This window comes from Vigna radiata, chromosome 1, assembly GCF_000741045.1.
Source record: "Vigna radiata var. radiata cultivar VC1973A chromosome 1, Vradiata_ver6, whole genome shotgun sequence".
Taxonomy (NCBI): Eukaryota; Viridiplantae; Streptophyta; class Magnoliopsida; order Fabales; family Fabaceae; genus Vigna; species Vigna radiata.
In genome coordinates this window covers 34,799,748-34,814,517 of record NC_028351.1, presented here as the reverse complement: position 1 = coordinate 34,814,517, position 14,770 = coordinate 34,799,748, and the positions used below count along the sequence as shown (strand labels likewise).

Below are 14,770 nucleotides of genomic sequence, written 5' to 3'. Positions count from 1 at the left end.
TGCTTGTATGAGGAAGAGGGACTTTGTGACTTACACCCAAACAAAATGTAGAACTCACGATACTAACCCAACAAAATCCATCAACGTCCACACATATTGCTCATCAATTCAATGCCTTAGAAAAATAGACACACCGAGAACAGCTGCAAAGGAACACGAAAACCTAAAATGGATAGAGAGAGAGCTTCAGAGAGAAAGCAAAACCGAAAATGGAGAGAGATACGTGCTTTGAAGGAGAAAGTTTGATTAAAATGATTGAGGGTGTTTTCGGAATAACACAAAGTCACCTTTTTCACATCAGTTTTTTAATTAGAAAATAAATTAAAGTGAGCCAATAGAATGCTGACATATGACGTTGGCAAATCGTTGTCAAAAATTGGTTGTCAATGTATCGCGATCCAAGAAAGAAGTGCACGAACCTACTTATATTGAAAGCACACACATGAGTGGTTCCATGGCCCAGAAAAGCGTAGCCCATTGAAGCAAAGCATTCAGCAGCCCCCACATAACCCAGTAGAAAGCGGAGGTGCAAACGGTGAAGGCTGGTGCAGCGGGGCCCATGGACGTCCAAGGGAGTATCTAGAACGTAGGGCAGCAGCACTTCCTTGAATTTAAGAAGTCGCACACACACATCTGGAAGGGTGCAGCCTTCATCACGTACAGCAGCCCACATGCAGAGTTGGTTCCATTTTAAATGGGCTGCAAAGTCTAACAAGCACCTCATGGCCCAAAAGAAATAGGAGTTGCATGAGTAATTGCCATCAAAGGAGTGCAGCTAGCTGATTTATTTTATGGTGCAGCCAAATGATTATGAAGGGTAGCAGCCAGCAGTATGAAGTGGAGGATCAGCGTTGAAGAAAATGAAGTTGCACTCATTTGCTTGGAGAGGTTGCACCCACCAACGAAGCTTCAGCCCAGCAACTTGTCCAACCTCCACACATTCTAGCATTCGTTAGGCTTCAACCGTCCACGCTTACAGCAGCTTCCAATATCTTCACGGGCCAGCTGAATACATAGTCTAGCTTTGGAGAAGACTTTCGGCCCATGGAGTAAGAACCAGCAGATGAAAGAGCTATTACGCTCTAGCAGGTCCAGTTTGAAGTTATGTTCAACAACTTGGAGATTTTATGAGAAACAGTCAAGCTTTTGCACGTCTCGGCCCATGCACAGAATTGCATCCAGCAGCTCCAACCTTGCAGCAAGCCACGCACCTCCTTGCTTCACAGCAACACTCCGGCCCAAGCAAAGCTGTAGCACGCAAGAAGTCCAGCCAAATCCAGCTGCAGCGTCAAGACCATCATCCATCCCGCAAGCACCTGACCCAGCAGCTTGGGTGAAGACTTTGCTTTCATGCAATTAAATGAGGAGTGTCACGGTCCAAAAAAAAAAGAGCAAGCTGCTACCCACATCTTTTCCCGCAGCCTTGAGAAGATACAATCCAGGTTGATGTCTTCCACGGCCCAGCAATAAAAAAAAGGGCAATCCCATGTAGCGTTGGGCTAAAAAAAAACACGTCCAGCTTGGACACAAAAACGCTAGGTATAGGATTCCTAGGGGGACGGCATTGAGAGGGGAGAGACTGGGGAGAAATGGAACAGCACCTGGATTTTGGTTGAATTGCTCCCAGCTGCAATTTTTTTTTTTCTTGTTTTTCTTTTAAGCTTTCTTCAACGTTGCATTATAGAATTCTAGAGGTTTTTATTATTTTTAAGCTGGAACTGCGAACACTTGCATTTTTCCTTGAGAATAGATGTTGTTTTTCTGTTGATTGAAGTAGCACCCGTCACAGCTTATGGATTCTTATCATCTTTGCTTGCTTTAGAATCAGAGAATAGGAAAGAAGCTTTGATACGTTTTCAGAAAATGGGAATAAGCCCACGGTTTTGATAGTTCAATGAAAAATCTCATTTTCCTTCCATTTTATTTTAGTTTTTGTGCAAGTGCTTAACTTTCTCTATTAGTCTTCATTGATCGAAAGTTTGGCTGAAGAAAGTGGAAAGCACACATCACGTCCTGGTTGTGGCTCACGGTTCTGTTTTTGATTGAATAAGAAAAGCATTTTCTTCTTTCCGTTTNGTTGGGTGCAGCATTTCGTTTTCTTCTCCTTAAGTTTTTATTGAGTAAAGAAAGGCTTGGAACATTTTATAAGGTTCTGGAACGTTACTTGGGTTAAAAAAAATGTGTGTTTTGTTTTCAAGAGAGCATTGGGAAATGTGATTCATGGTTCACGGTTTTATTGACTGCAAAATGGTGGGTCCAGTTATGAGTTTCTTTCCTTCTACCTTGAAGAATAAAGTTGATTGAAGATGGATTAGGTGGTGCTTACTATGTGAACTCAAGCTTCGGTTGTTGCTTATATTTACTATGTTAATTCCTTGCTTCAATTCTCTTATGCAATACGTGTTAAATTATTTGCCATCATGTTATTTTCTTTAGTGACTTATCTTGCATTTTTATTTTTATTAGAATTCTAGTCTTTATTTTAATGCTTTTAATTATGGTTGGTGTGTTTAATTTCCATTTTAATTTAATTCGTCCGCATTCACCACAAACTTTTCAAAACCCCCCACTATATGTTAGACCTGATTCTGAATCGCAGTTGGTCCTTGTGAGACGACCTAGGAGTCACTTCCTAGCATTATACTGCATATTCTTTATGCTCATAAAATTTGATTGGGCGGCGACACCCATCACACTGCATCTGATTCAAGAATTTTAAAAAATGCTCTTGATAAAGATGATCCGTTGGTTATCCCCCAAGGTGAGTGTCTAAATTGTGATGTTGAAGATTTTATTTATTTGTGACTAAATACCTGTATATGTACAAAATTGTAGGAAAATACTACCTCGGTGATGCTGGATTTATGTTGAAAAGCACAGTTTTGACTCCATATAGAGATGTAAGATATCACCTTAAAGAATATACTCGTAGAGGACCACAAAATGCACGTGAGTTGTTTAATCATCGACATTCATCGTTGAGAAATATTATTGAAAGAACTTTTGGTGTGTTGAGAAAACGATTCTCTATAACTACAAGTGGCACTGGACCACACTATGGATTTGAGACAATTTATTAGCTTGTTGTATCTTACACAACTTCCTTCGTGGCGTGGATAACGATGACTCATTACTTAATGAAGTTGATAATGAGTTGAATGAAAGGGAAGAGTATAATGCTTCATCATCTCAACTTAGAGAAGACGACCGTAGGATTGGTAGTAGTATCAAAGATTCTATAGCAAATCATATGTGGCAAGATTATCAAAACTCTTAGTTATTGTGTTTTATTATGTTATATTTTATTGTGTTGTATGAGTATTCGATGTAATGGCTATGACAAGAACATTATATTATCGATTTTTAATCTTAACTTTTTACGATTTTATTATTATTATTATTATTATTATTATTATTATTATTATTATTATTATTATTATTATTATTATTGTTATTATCTTTATTATTGTTATTATCTTTATTATTATTTTTATTGTTTTTGGAGGTAAAAAACCAAATATGGGTGGTCTGTATGTGGAAGAAGGATATTGTTAATATAAGTTTGGGTTATCTTCATTTTTTAAATTTTCTTAAAAACTAAAATTGATTATTATTTTTTATAAATTTTATATAAATAATTTAATAATTAATATGAATTAAAAAATTAGTATATCTTTTATTAGTTATTTATTTATTTTGTAAATATTATTGATTTGTTTTTAATTTAAATTTATTAATTTCCATATTATTATAATGGATATGTTTAATATTTATTTGAATTTTTAACTTAAATTATTTAGAAAAAAAATTAATATTTTTAATAAATACATATTTGCAATATTAATTTAAATGACTTATTACAATTATAACTTAAATTTCAATTTTTATTATCAAATTAATTTTATCATTATTACAAAATTAAAATATTATTGTTAAATCACAAAATAAAAGTATTATACAAGAAAGTACTACATTATTTAAAATTAGAAAATAGTTGTTACATGACATTTTATTAATAACCACATCAAAATTTGATTTAGCATATCATTTAATAGGTTACATAATTAACTCAATAAATTTTTTGAAATTATTACAAGTTTAAAAAATTATAACAACTTTTATTAATAGAATATTTATTTTTGTTTTAGAACAATTTTTATTTTACTTTTTGAAAAATTCAAATATCATTAAATCTATACAAAATATATTGATATAATTTTAAAATATTTATTACACTTAGCAAAGGTATATATATTATATCATTTAGCTTTATAAACAAGTTACTATAAATAAATTTATTTCATAAATAGTATATATTATTTAAAATTTAATCAATAAATTCATTTAATTATAAACATACTCAAATAATTAATCTGAGTATTTAAATTTTTAATTTTTATTATCAAATCATTTAATTTTTTTAACAAAATCTCGATATTAATTAAATTTCAAAATTTAATTGTTACAAAATAAATTTTAAATATTGTGAATATTGAAAAAATATTAATTATTTTCATTACTATATTTTAAATTTTTTATTTTAATTAAAATAAATTTAAAAAAGTAGTTTAGAATTCAGGAACCAAATTCTAGCATTTTTGTATCAAAAATGAATTTTTGAATTCAGTTTCTCTTTTATCATGATTAGTAAACAATATTATTGAAAATCTACTATAAATAATGTCATTTTGAAAGAAAAAAAAAAACTGATAACTATGACACGTTGAAATTGTGACTTAAAAAACATGTTATTTCATTTTAATTTATTTAATAATTCTAAAAGTTTACATTAACTTTTATTTAATCTTCAATTTCATAATTTATTAGATTAACTTACATTTAATCATTTTCATTTTTTTATAATTATTTAACTTTTATTCAATAAATTATTAATTGGTACTCTTTTATATAATTAAAATTTATATCTTAATATCTGATATTAAAAAATTATACAATTAATATTCAAAACCGTTAAAAAGAAAATATAGATAATACCCATTTCCAATAAAATAAAAATGGAACAACAATTTCATTCCTATCATATAGATAATTTTTTACTTTAACAAACAAACTTTTACTTTAAGAATGAAAATAATAATGAAACTGGTACTCATCTTATTATCATCCCTACATTACGCTTCAATATGAGAAGCTTTTAGAATTGTTTATGTTCAAAATAATACTTGTATAAAATAAGTATTTTTCTAATCTCTTTTTCATTAGCATGTTCAATCCACTTATTTTAAAGATAAATAATTTCCTATTTAGTTTAACAAATAAATCTAACTAACTTTTAGAAAAATATTTCGAAAAACTTATTTTAAGTTTAAATAAACTAGTCCATAATTTCCCACTTATTTCTATGATTATCTACCCTCTACATTACAAAGACAGGCTAAAAGCACTAAATAAAGATAGCAGGGAGAAATTGAAATAGCAGAGAATCAACAGTATATAGAGTTTAGAAACCATAAATAAATTCCTTCCAATCGCTTGAACCTGTTTAAATAATTTTTTCAACAAGTAAGCAGAAGAAGATACAAAATGAATGAGGTAAAAATAAGAAAATTTCTCAACTTTTATAAAAAAATACTAGTGAAGCATATTAACCCAGAGAGCAGTCTAACTCTAAATGTACATAGAGGTGTGCCCTTATCGTTCAGCAACATCTTATAAATGATATGAAGCCAAAGCTAAAAGGAAAATTCGTTTTCCTTTGTGGTAAGTACGCAATCAATCCTCTATCTTGCAATCAACCCAAAACTCACCACTAAAAGGTACAAGAAAATTCAGCTATAATAATACAATTCGACGAAAAAGCTTGGAGATATTAAGGTGGTTGTGCAACTGAAGGGGAACAATATTAGTCATCTACAAACTAACTATACCATAGAAACAAAAATATAACAATGAATTAAATTTTAAAAAATCAAAGGCCTGGAAGTATCATGGAGATTGGAATAAATACAAGGAAACAAGGGCAAGGTCATTATACTCAAATTTCTTTTCAAGATTCTTTTTATTCATCCTTTTTCACACATTTTCTCTCTCTATCAGTCCCTCTCCCCTTGCTCGCAGAATTCAAAAAGCTCAAATTTAAGAAACAAAGCCACGGTTTGATTATCAGTTATAAGGAACAAATAAATATTACTCACATGGTGTTTACAAAGAGACTTGCAAACTCTGAGCTGCCATCCTTTCAGATCACTTCAACTTCCTCTAAACTTAGAAATTGAATTATCTGCCAGTGTTGTACTATCATCAAAAGCCTAGATGTACCATAAGTTAAATGCTCAATGATAGACTTGCAATCATGAACCCAGCTGCAACTCCTCACCCTCAACACAGACCTAGTCAATTGTCAGTTATCAATTCAAATTATTTTCAGATTCAAAACTTATAGTCGTCAGCATGATGTACAGATATGCAAACGATCAAAAAGGGTGGGACGGGGACTAAAAACAGACACAATGATCAAGCCCTAGGAAATAACACAAGTCTTTGAAAATAATTAACATATGCAACAACGCCATCACTACTTCTTTAGCCCTCAATCCAGAGTCATATCTTAGAACAACTAACAACCAGATCAGAATGTCTAGATGCTTCTAATAGAAATCAAGGCAGCATGTAGGAATATATTGAGAAGAAAGAAAGATATACTCGTGTACAGGTGCGTTGAACCATTGCCATTCACAGAAATTGGTACCAGTCTTCTGTCCTGACCCAAAGATAAAATTTGCATCCTTTCAGGCCAATCTGAATTCAATCTTCGCGCAAAATCTTCCACTTCCCTACAGGAAAAGAAACAGTCAATAAATGCAAGATAGAGAGAATACAATAAAATAAACAGTCAAAAATTAGCTGATAAGGCTATCCTCTTTCATAGGTTATATTTGATATATCCATTCCACTAGTTGTCTAATCATAAAGTATGAGTGCACAACTAAGACAACTGCATCACATTCCACACCAAATTCAATTGTGCAGGAATCCTCGAGTAATTATAATTTTAGAGGAATGAAATCCATGAAAATAACCACAAAACCGACCAGAAGGATTCTGTGGTCCATAGAGTCTACTTGTCAGGAGGACAAATATATTCTACAGCCAACTGATGCTCTTAACCCATTAAAAAGATCCTTCCCAACTTAACCTTTACAAAGGCAATCCAAAATGATTCCTCTACATAATCTTAGGCAACCGAATCAACTACACAAGATTAACCACAAAATTACAACTCCAGACACAAGACCGAATCCCTTTAGCTATTGGTGGTTGAAAACATCAAATCTTCTAGTTTCAAGCTTTTGAACCAACAAACTCATTTGATGATGACAACGGGTCATCCTTATTTGTACAATAATTCGATCCTGAAGATGTTTTAATTCCTGAAATCATAAAACACAAGAGACCTTTCTCACCTTGTGAAAGGGGATTTGCTAATCTTCGTGACAAGAATCAAGTCATCAAAGAACAAAATAATGAGATGCATCTCCACATGGAAAAATAGGATTCTTGTGTGTTTTCTTTGTCTTTTCATTGAGTGTCTTTATAGTTGCTTGTTGGTTTGATAGGTTGTATTTTCTCTCCAGAGAGGAAAATAGGCTTCTTTTGTGTGTTTTCTGTCTTTTCATTTTGTGTCTTTATAGTTACTTGTTGGTTTGATATGTTGTATTTTTTTGTTCGTGTGTTTATTACCTTTGCTAATCTCTATTGTATTCTCTCTAATATTACCCAATGACTTGTATTCAAGCTTGCCTTATCAATGAAGTCTTTTGTTATCTACTTTCCTCTCTTTACATGTGGTCTTTATTAAATTTGATAATGATAAATGGGGAGAAAGATATCATTTGATTTATGATTTCAGGAATTACAACATCTTTCAACATCAAACTATTGCACAAATAAGAAAAACATCAAATCTTCAAGCTTCAAGCTTTGGAACCATCAGTTTTGAACTTATTCCTCATCAATTGAAGAACTAGCAGAAGCATGTATCTAACCTGTCAAGCTCCTCCTTCACAGCAGGATCTAAATCATCGTCGACATCACCATCAATAAATTCAAATTTTGGAGAAAAATTAACAGCTGGAATGGTTTGCATCCTTGAGTGTTTACTTGCAGAGGCCTCTAAGGCCTTGTCAAAATTGACATTGTGATATGCAGAAGGAAGAAGATTCAACCCCTAATATAAAAGGATATTGAATGAGAAACAAAACTTTTTTTAAAACAGGTATTGTGAATATAAGCAATGCAAAATGAGGACTCAAGTCTAATAAAATATGTTGTGTAATAGATGCTGAACAAGTATTTTATTAGGTGGCAGAGTCTAACCTTATTGTTTTCATTTGCATTTTTTGAAGAAAGATCCTTTGCCTGGTCTTTCCTTCTATTCTTCTTTTTATTTTTACTTGCTCTAGTTCCCTTTATATCTGCCAAATCATTCATATCCCCGGAGTAAGCAAATAAAAAATAAAACAAGATAGGGTGCATTAAAAATATTATAATAACTACAAGAAATATAAAAATGTAGAAAATTTTATGTGATTATCAGAGACGCGAAATCAACATAGCTCTAGGATTTATCACAAACAAGAGGCAACTCCACGCATCAAAATAATAATAACAAAACTAAATAATATCAGTAGTAGCATAAAGTAGCCGGTCTTTGTCCTATTTGTGATCTCCCAGACTAACCCCATCTCGAGTCCCAAACATTGTTTGGAAATCATTATCCCAAATGCAGTCTCCTAAAAAATCTAAAAATTATAGGATTATATCATTATTGTACTATAACATGCTAGAATAAGTTATATGATCAGATAAATTTTAGATATTCTAAAGTAGTGATAATAATAATAATAATAATAATAATAATAATAAACAATAGCAGCAGGCAAATCTTATATTCCAGGTAACTTCCAAAACTAAAATTTAATCAGCATTAGATTTAAATAATTTATTATGTATATAGCGTACACCAATAAAAGTCAAAGCTAAGGAAACAAGTCCCATTGCAGTATGGCAGAGAAAAACAAAATAAAATTAAAGCAATATACTTTTTCTTTAACAATACAAGACAAGATTGCCATGGTTCATCTGCATCACCCCTCTCCCAAAATAAAACGAAAGATGTGATAAGATAGCCACAAGGAAACAGAAGTACTGATTAATGGAATTTATAGAAGAGTCAAGGTGAATGACATGACATACCTCCATCTGCGCCATTAATAAATGATAGAAGATCTTCAACTGAACGCTCATCCTTTGGTTCCTCCTCAACCGCAACATCCTGAAACAGGTGAAACATTTCAGTGTGCTTGCAACACAATCTGACAAGTTTGTCATAACCAAGAATCATATGAACATTCAATATGCAAGTTCAAGAACATTGATGACATTAAAATGGTAGAAAATACCTTCAGTTTCTTTCTCTCTTGTAGTTCTTTCCTCTTTCTAGCATACAATCTGTTTAGAAGTCGAATACGAGGATCATCAGTTACGTTTCTCAGAGGCTCCAGCTTCTCTTCCTGTAAGTGATCGAAGTAAATCAAGAAACATGTTTGTAGAGGTCATTTACGCAAATGAGAACATATGACCTTACTTTTGCTTTAATCACATACCTCAGTCAGGTCATCAGGCAAATGAAATGTTTCACGAATCTCCTCGGGAGTTTTTCCTTCAATAATCCTAGCAAGGGCTCGACTGGTCAGGTCAACCAAAGGCTTCAGTTGGAGGCTGTCAGCAGCAGATGTCAACTCACATAACTTCTTTGTATCTATCCGTACAAACTTCTCGTTGAAAATTTTGAGCTCCTACAATAGCAGCACAACCAAATACTCGTTAATCTATAAATCATGCCATTTCCCCAGTATTTCAGCTGGTAAAAGAAATAGTACAGATAATACTTTGATGGTGCGGACAAGTTATCAAATGTTGCCCAAATTGGATCAAGTAGTAGTCTAAATTATAAATATACTTTAAAACAAACAAGCATCAAATCTTTTTAAATAATGAAGGAATACCGAAAAATATATATCCCTAAAATCAAGGTAAAAACGAATCACATGAAAGTTGGATAATTCCATACCTTGTTAGAATGTCCTGGTACTTGGTGAAACCGACAGTAATCAAGTATCAAATCAAAGATTGCAGGATTGACATGATGTGGAAGAGATATAGCACAAGTTTTGGAAGATCCCATGCCTGTTTGAAGTACTTCCTGGCAAATCATAGGGCAAAACATGGCTACCTCTTCCTCTACTTGATGAATAGAGCCATCCACAGTTTGAAGCCAGATGTAGGATGTCATCTAAGCATGCCAAAGGCAAGGTGAAATTAACAAACTACTCAGGGGACAACAATAAACTTAACTTTACCATGTTCCAAATTTCAAAAACAACTCAGTAACCTCGTTATTGTTTCTTCGTTTAAAGTAATAGAAAAATAGCTATACTTGGAGAAGAAGAAAAAAGTTACTGTATTTATTTATGTGATATCATATTATTTACTTGTTCCAGCTGAATAAAATTCCTGCATCTGAACCTGACTGATATTCATTTGTATTAAAGATGCAACAGAATATGTAATATTAGAAAAACCCTAAAATGTTAATTCCTAAAATCTTATCTACAAATTCAAAGATCTGATACAAGCAATTTCTTCCCATCCCAATATTATACAGCTTCAACACTAAGTAGTTTTCCTTCTTATGTCTTCATTTAATCATCCTATATGGGCAATGAGCCTTGTATGAGAAAATTAATGGCCCATAAGTGCTACATATGGGCCTAAAACATTGAAATGATTGAACAAAAGGGCATATCCCATGTGATCTCCTAGAAAAAAATCATCTGCAAAAACCATAAAGGCAGATAATTTGAATAGAAGAATAATATCTATTTACATACAGAGAAAAGCAAGAAACAGAAAAAGAAGGGAAGAAACAATAATGGTGATGTCATAATAAAATTACAGCTAAATGAAGATCAGTGATCAAAAGAAAGGTAAAGGAAAAAATTTAGGAGAGAACAAGCTTTATATCTGAGGAATCTTCTTACTTACATAATCTAAAATAGTTAAGACACGTAAAAAAGAAAATGAACTACTACTTCAGAATGCATTAGTTCACACACATTGGAAACTAGAAGTATAGGCCAAAGCTCTTTACCCAGTCATTAGGACCTGCTGTTATAAGATGGGAATGCAATTTCAGATACAATAGTTTAATATGCATTGAGCCAACACACAAAACCATAACAACAAATAATAACTCATGAAATAAAAGAAAAAAATAGATTGAATATAATGACACCATACCTCAGGTTTCACAACTGCCATAGCAGTGCCAGACATTGAAAACAGGACACAGGTTGCAACTACTAGGTGCTTGGCACAGGTGACAAATTTATTATTTTTCACAATTTGGTAGCAAGAAAATTAAAACACAAAGGGAACTTTCACTCCTTCAAAGACCTCGGTTTGCAATATAAAGGTAGACACTTCATTTATTATTCACAAAGAGAGATAACTCTGGACTCCAATGACAGCTTTAACAGCATTCTCATGAGAGAAGTGTTTCCAAAGTCCTGTACTGAATGATAGAGCAGGAGGTTCTGTAGCAATAAACCATGTGATGTTCAGCTTAAACGTATCAAAAGAAGGTCGCAACATTAAAACATTTCAAATATTTTATCAATTCAAGTTCTTTATCACAATGATAATTGTGTGCATGCACGAATATGTCGAGAATCAAGAAAACAAAGAAGTGAACACAATTTTGAGAAATATTTATCAACGCGATAACTTTCAATATTCAATAACTGCACTGCCAGAGGGTAACAATCATATTGTTAGACAAAATGATTTTAAAGTCAATGAGATAAAGTAACAAAGTTTCATCTCAAAAACTGCTTCTAATTTTACTCTATGCAGAAAAAACCTGAATTACTCTATTTTAAAGGTGCTAAAAGTAAAAAGAATTTTTTTCAATTCCAAACTTCCTCATAACTATAAAATTTTGCACTCCTCTTTCCACAATAGCCAGAAAGTAACTGATGAATTTCAAGTTAATATAAATTACACAAAGAAAATTGCAAATCCTTTCTAAGTTTCTCTATTATAAATGGTGAAGGAGAAACTCTTACCCTGGGATCTATGGGGTATATATTTATATTCATCAAGAGAACATAACCTAGTCTATGCAATTAAGTTAATCATCATGATTTCAACCACGAAAGTTGTGGCATATTTTTCTGTTAGAGAATTAAAAAGTGGGTGCAGTGGGTGCAGCCAAATGTTCCATAACGGGTGGGATCCTTCAAGACAAAGGGGGTAGCAGGGGCAAGTTTTGTTGCTGTCCCAAATGTTCCATTACCGACCCCACAATTGTATTTTACAATCCAACATTATTGCAAGTAATAACAAAAGAAAAAAAAAAAACAACTGGTATATCTTATTAGCTTACCACCGCACTACTATGTATCAATGAATGCTACTGCTGGAAAACCCGAGGTAAACATTAATAATGGGAGTTGCTTGGTTTATGATTTCCACAATTACTTACAAAAATGATAAAGTACTTTTACTTTGTACACTAATTGCACGATTTTGTGTACCAAATGCCGAAAACCATGCATCTTGTTTTAAATATCTACTTCAAAAAAATCATAAAACCAAATAATGGGACTCAAACAATGTGCCATTTCTGTTACTATTATCAAAACAGCTTGCTGCCATTAAGTGGATTTAGATTCATGGTTGAGGGAATAAAAATAGCAAGCTTTCTTTAAAAATATCTAACATTTAGTGTTAACTGAAAACACTTCTATAAAATATCAAATTGAAACATCTAACCATCCATAATTTCCAAATTCCACTGGCCAAACACACACAAGCAGTAGCCAAGCAATTCCACACTAAACACTCTAACTTACACCAATAGAAGTTTAAACCATTCATTTTTAGCAACTTCAGAAGAAATTAAACAAAAACCTATCCAACCAGTCAAGCTACCAAAGGCAACACCAGCATGAAACTAAAAAGCAAAACTCGAGCTTTCATCAAATTAAGCTCAAATTACAGCAGCAAACCAATATCAACTCCTTAATCACCGCCGTAACCAGCAGAGTTCAAATTCAATGTCGAAACCGCAAACTGAAATGAACAGTGATATGCACAGAGAAGTACCTAGAAGTAGAGGAGAAAATGGAAGAAGTTATGCACGAAGGGGAAGTGGAAGCTGGAAGAAACCTGTTACATAAAGTGAATAACATGGAAACGGGGCATTTTGTTAGGGTTTTCCGTTGTTTGTCGGCTTTGCGTGCCGTAGTTGAGTGTCAACGTGAGTCTACCAAACAAAAGAGACATGACACGTGTTGTTACTTATCCAAATATTGAGAGCGGATAAGGAAAACTAAAGTGACACGTGTGGTTATGTAGGTGCAAACTAAAAATGTAAATCATAATCTTAATAAACTTAATGATAATATTTGTGAAAAAAAAAATGGAGGAGGTGATGGTAAACCTTGGAAAATATTATTGTGATTTAGTTCTAAATAATATTATAATTTACAGAGGTTTTTACTTTCTAATATATTTTTATTTATTTTTTTTACTATGATCTAAGTCTTATTTATAGAATTGTATCATAAAACGAAACCACGAACTGAAAAAATAAATTAAAAGTAATAAAAGTAAAAGTTTAAAGTCACTATTATGAAAAATCATAAAAATAAATGTTAGGTTTACAAAAATCAAATTTTGAATCTAAGAATGTAGCACTAGGAAAATAATTTTGAAAACTTTTTAATTATTTTGAAAATAATCTTATAAGAACTAACATCTTCTTCCACGATGAAAAATCAGATATAACGTAATTTTTTAAAAATCATTTAAAAAATATTTGAATTCTTTTTAAAGTGAATCAACAATTCACAATAGAGAATCAAGAATGACATAATTCTTTAAAAACTATTTGAAAATTATTTAATTTTTTTTTAAAGTGAATTGGTTGATGTATCTTCATTTAGAGAACATGAAGTTCTTAATAGAAAACACAATTTGAGATAGTTGATATTTTTAACTTTTTGAAAATTTTATGTTTTTTTGAATTTGTTTTAAAGTAAATCAAGAATGATTGAGATAGTTGATATTTTTAACTTTTTGAAAATTTTATGTTTTTGAATTTTTTTTAAAGTAAATTAAGAATGATTGACCTTGTTATTATGTATTTTTCTTAAAGAATTACGCTTCTTTAATAGAAAACACCATTTAAGATTATTGAATTTATTTTAAAGTAAATCAAGAATGATTGAGATAGTTGATATTTTTAACTTTTTGAAAATTTTATGTTTTTGAATTTTTTTTTAAAGTAAATTAAGAATGATTGACCTTGTTATTATGTATTTTTCTTAAAGAATTACGCTTCTTAATAGAAAACACCATTTAACATTATTGATATTTTTAACTTTTAAACATTTTATTTTTTCATATTTTTAAATTATTATTTGAATATGTGAAAGGGATTTAATTATGTTTTTACAAGGGTTTTGAGAATTCATCATTTTTTATGAATAGAATCATCTAGCGTGTTTAAGAAAGATTCTTGAGTTTCCTTTTTCATCCATGGTGGTTTTCCTCCTTTTAGGATTTAACAGGAATATGGGTTGCAGATTAGAAGTGAGTTGCAAAAGAGAGGCGCGATTGAAGCTTACAATAGCTACTAAGTGTCTTGGAAAAGGGCCTTCATCTTTTTTATGGTTTTAAT

At 31.6% G+C, this 14,770-nt stretch overlaps 1 protein-coding gene across 7 annotated transcripts; it reads right to left on the bottom strand.

Moving 5' to 3' along the window:
- Positions 1-5,441: 5,441 nt before the first annotated feature.
- LOC106772571 (SKP1-like protein 21) lies at positions 5,442-13,366 on the bottom strand. Of its 7 annotated transcripts, none has more exons than XR_001376600.2 (11): positions 13,192-13,365; positions 11,323-11,618; positions 10,094-10,315; positions 9,627-9,818; positions 9,423-9,533; positions 9,217-9,295; positions 8,338-8,435; positions 8,007-8,188; positions 6,664-6,794; positions 6,156-6,350; positions 5,442-5,499 (listed from the first exon to the last, which is right to left on the bottom strand). XR_001376600.2 is itself a non-coding variant. In XM_022782554.1 (11 exons), the coding sequence occupies exons 4-11, from the start codon at positions 10,313-10,315 to the stop codon at positions 6,340-6,342; spliced, it is 1,026 nt and encodes a 341-aa protein (XP_022638275.1). In that variant the 5' UTR covers positions 11,174-11,190; positions 11,323-11,618; positions 13,192-13,365; the 3' UTR covers positions 5,905-6,339. The 7 variants fall into 7 exon arrangements, 3 of the variants coding, with proteins under 3 accessions (XP_022638275.1, XP_014514556.1, XP_022638300.1); XR_002668314.1 differs by lacking the exon at positions 5,442-5,499 and adding an exon at positions 5,561-5,847; XR_001376601.2 differs by lacking the exon at positions 5,442-5,499 and adding an exon at positions 5,561-5,770.
- Positions 13,367-14,770: the final 1,404 nt, after the last annotated feature.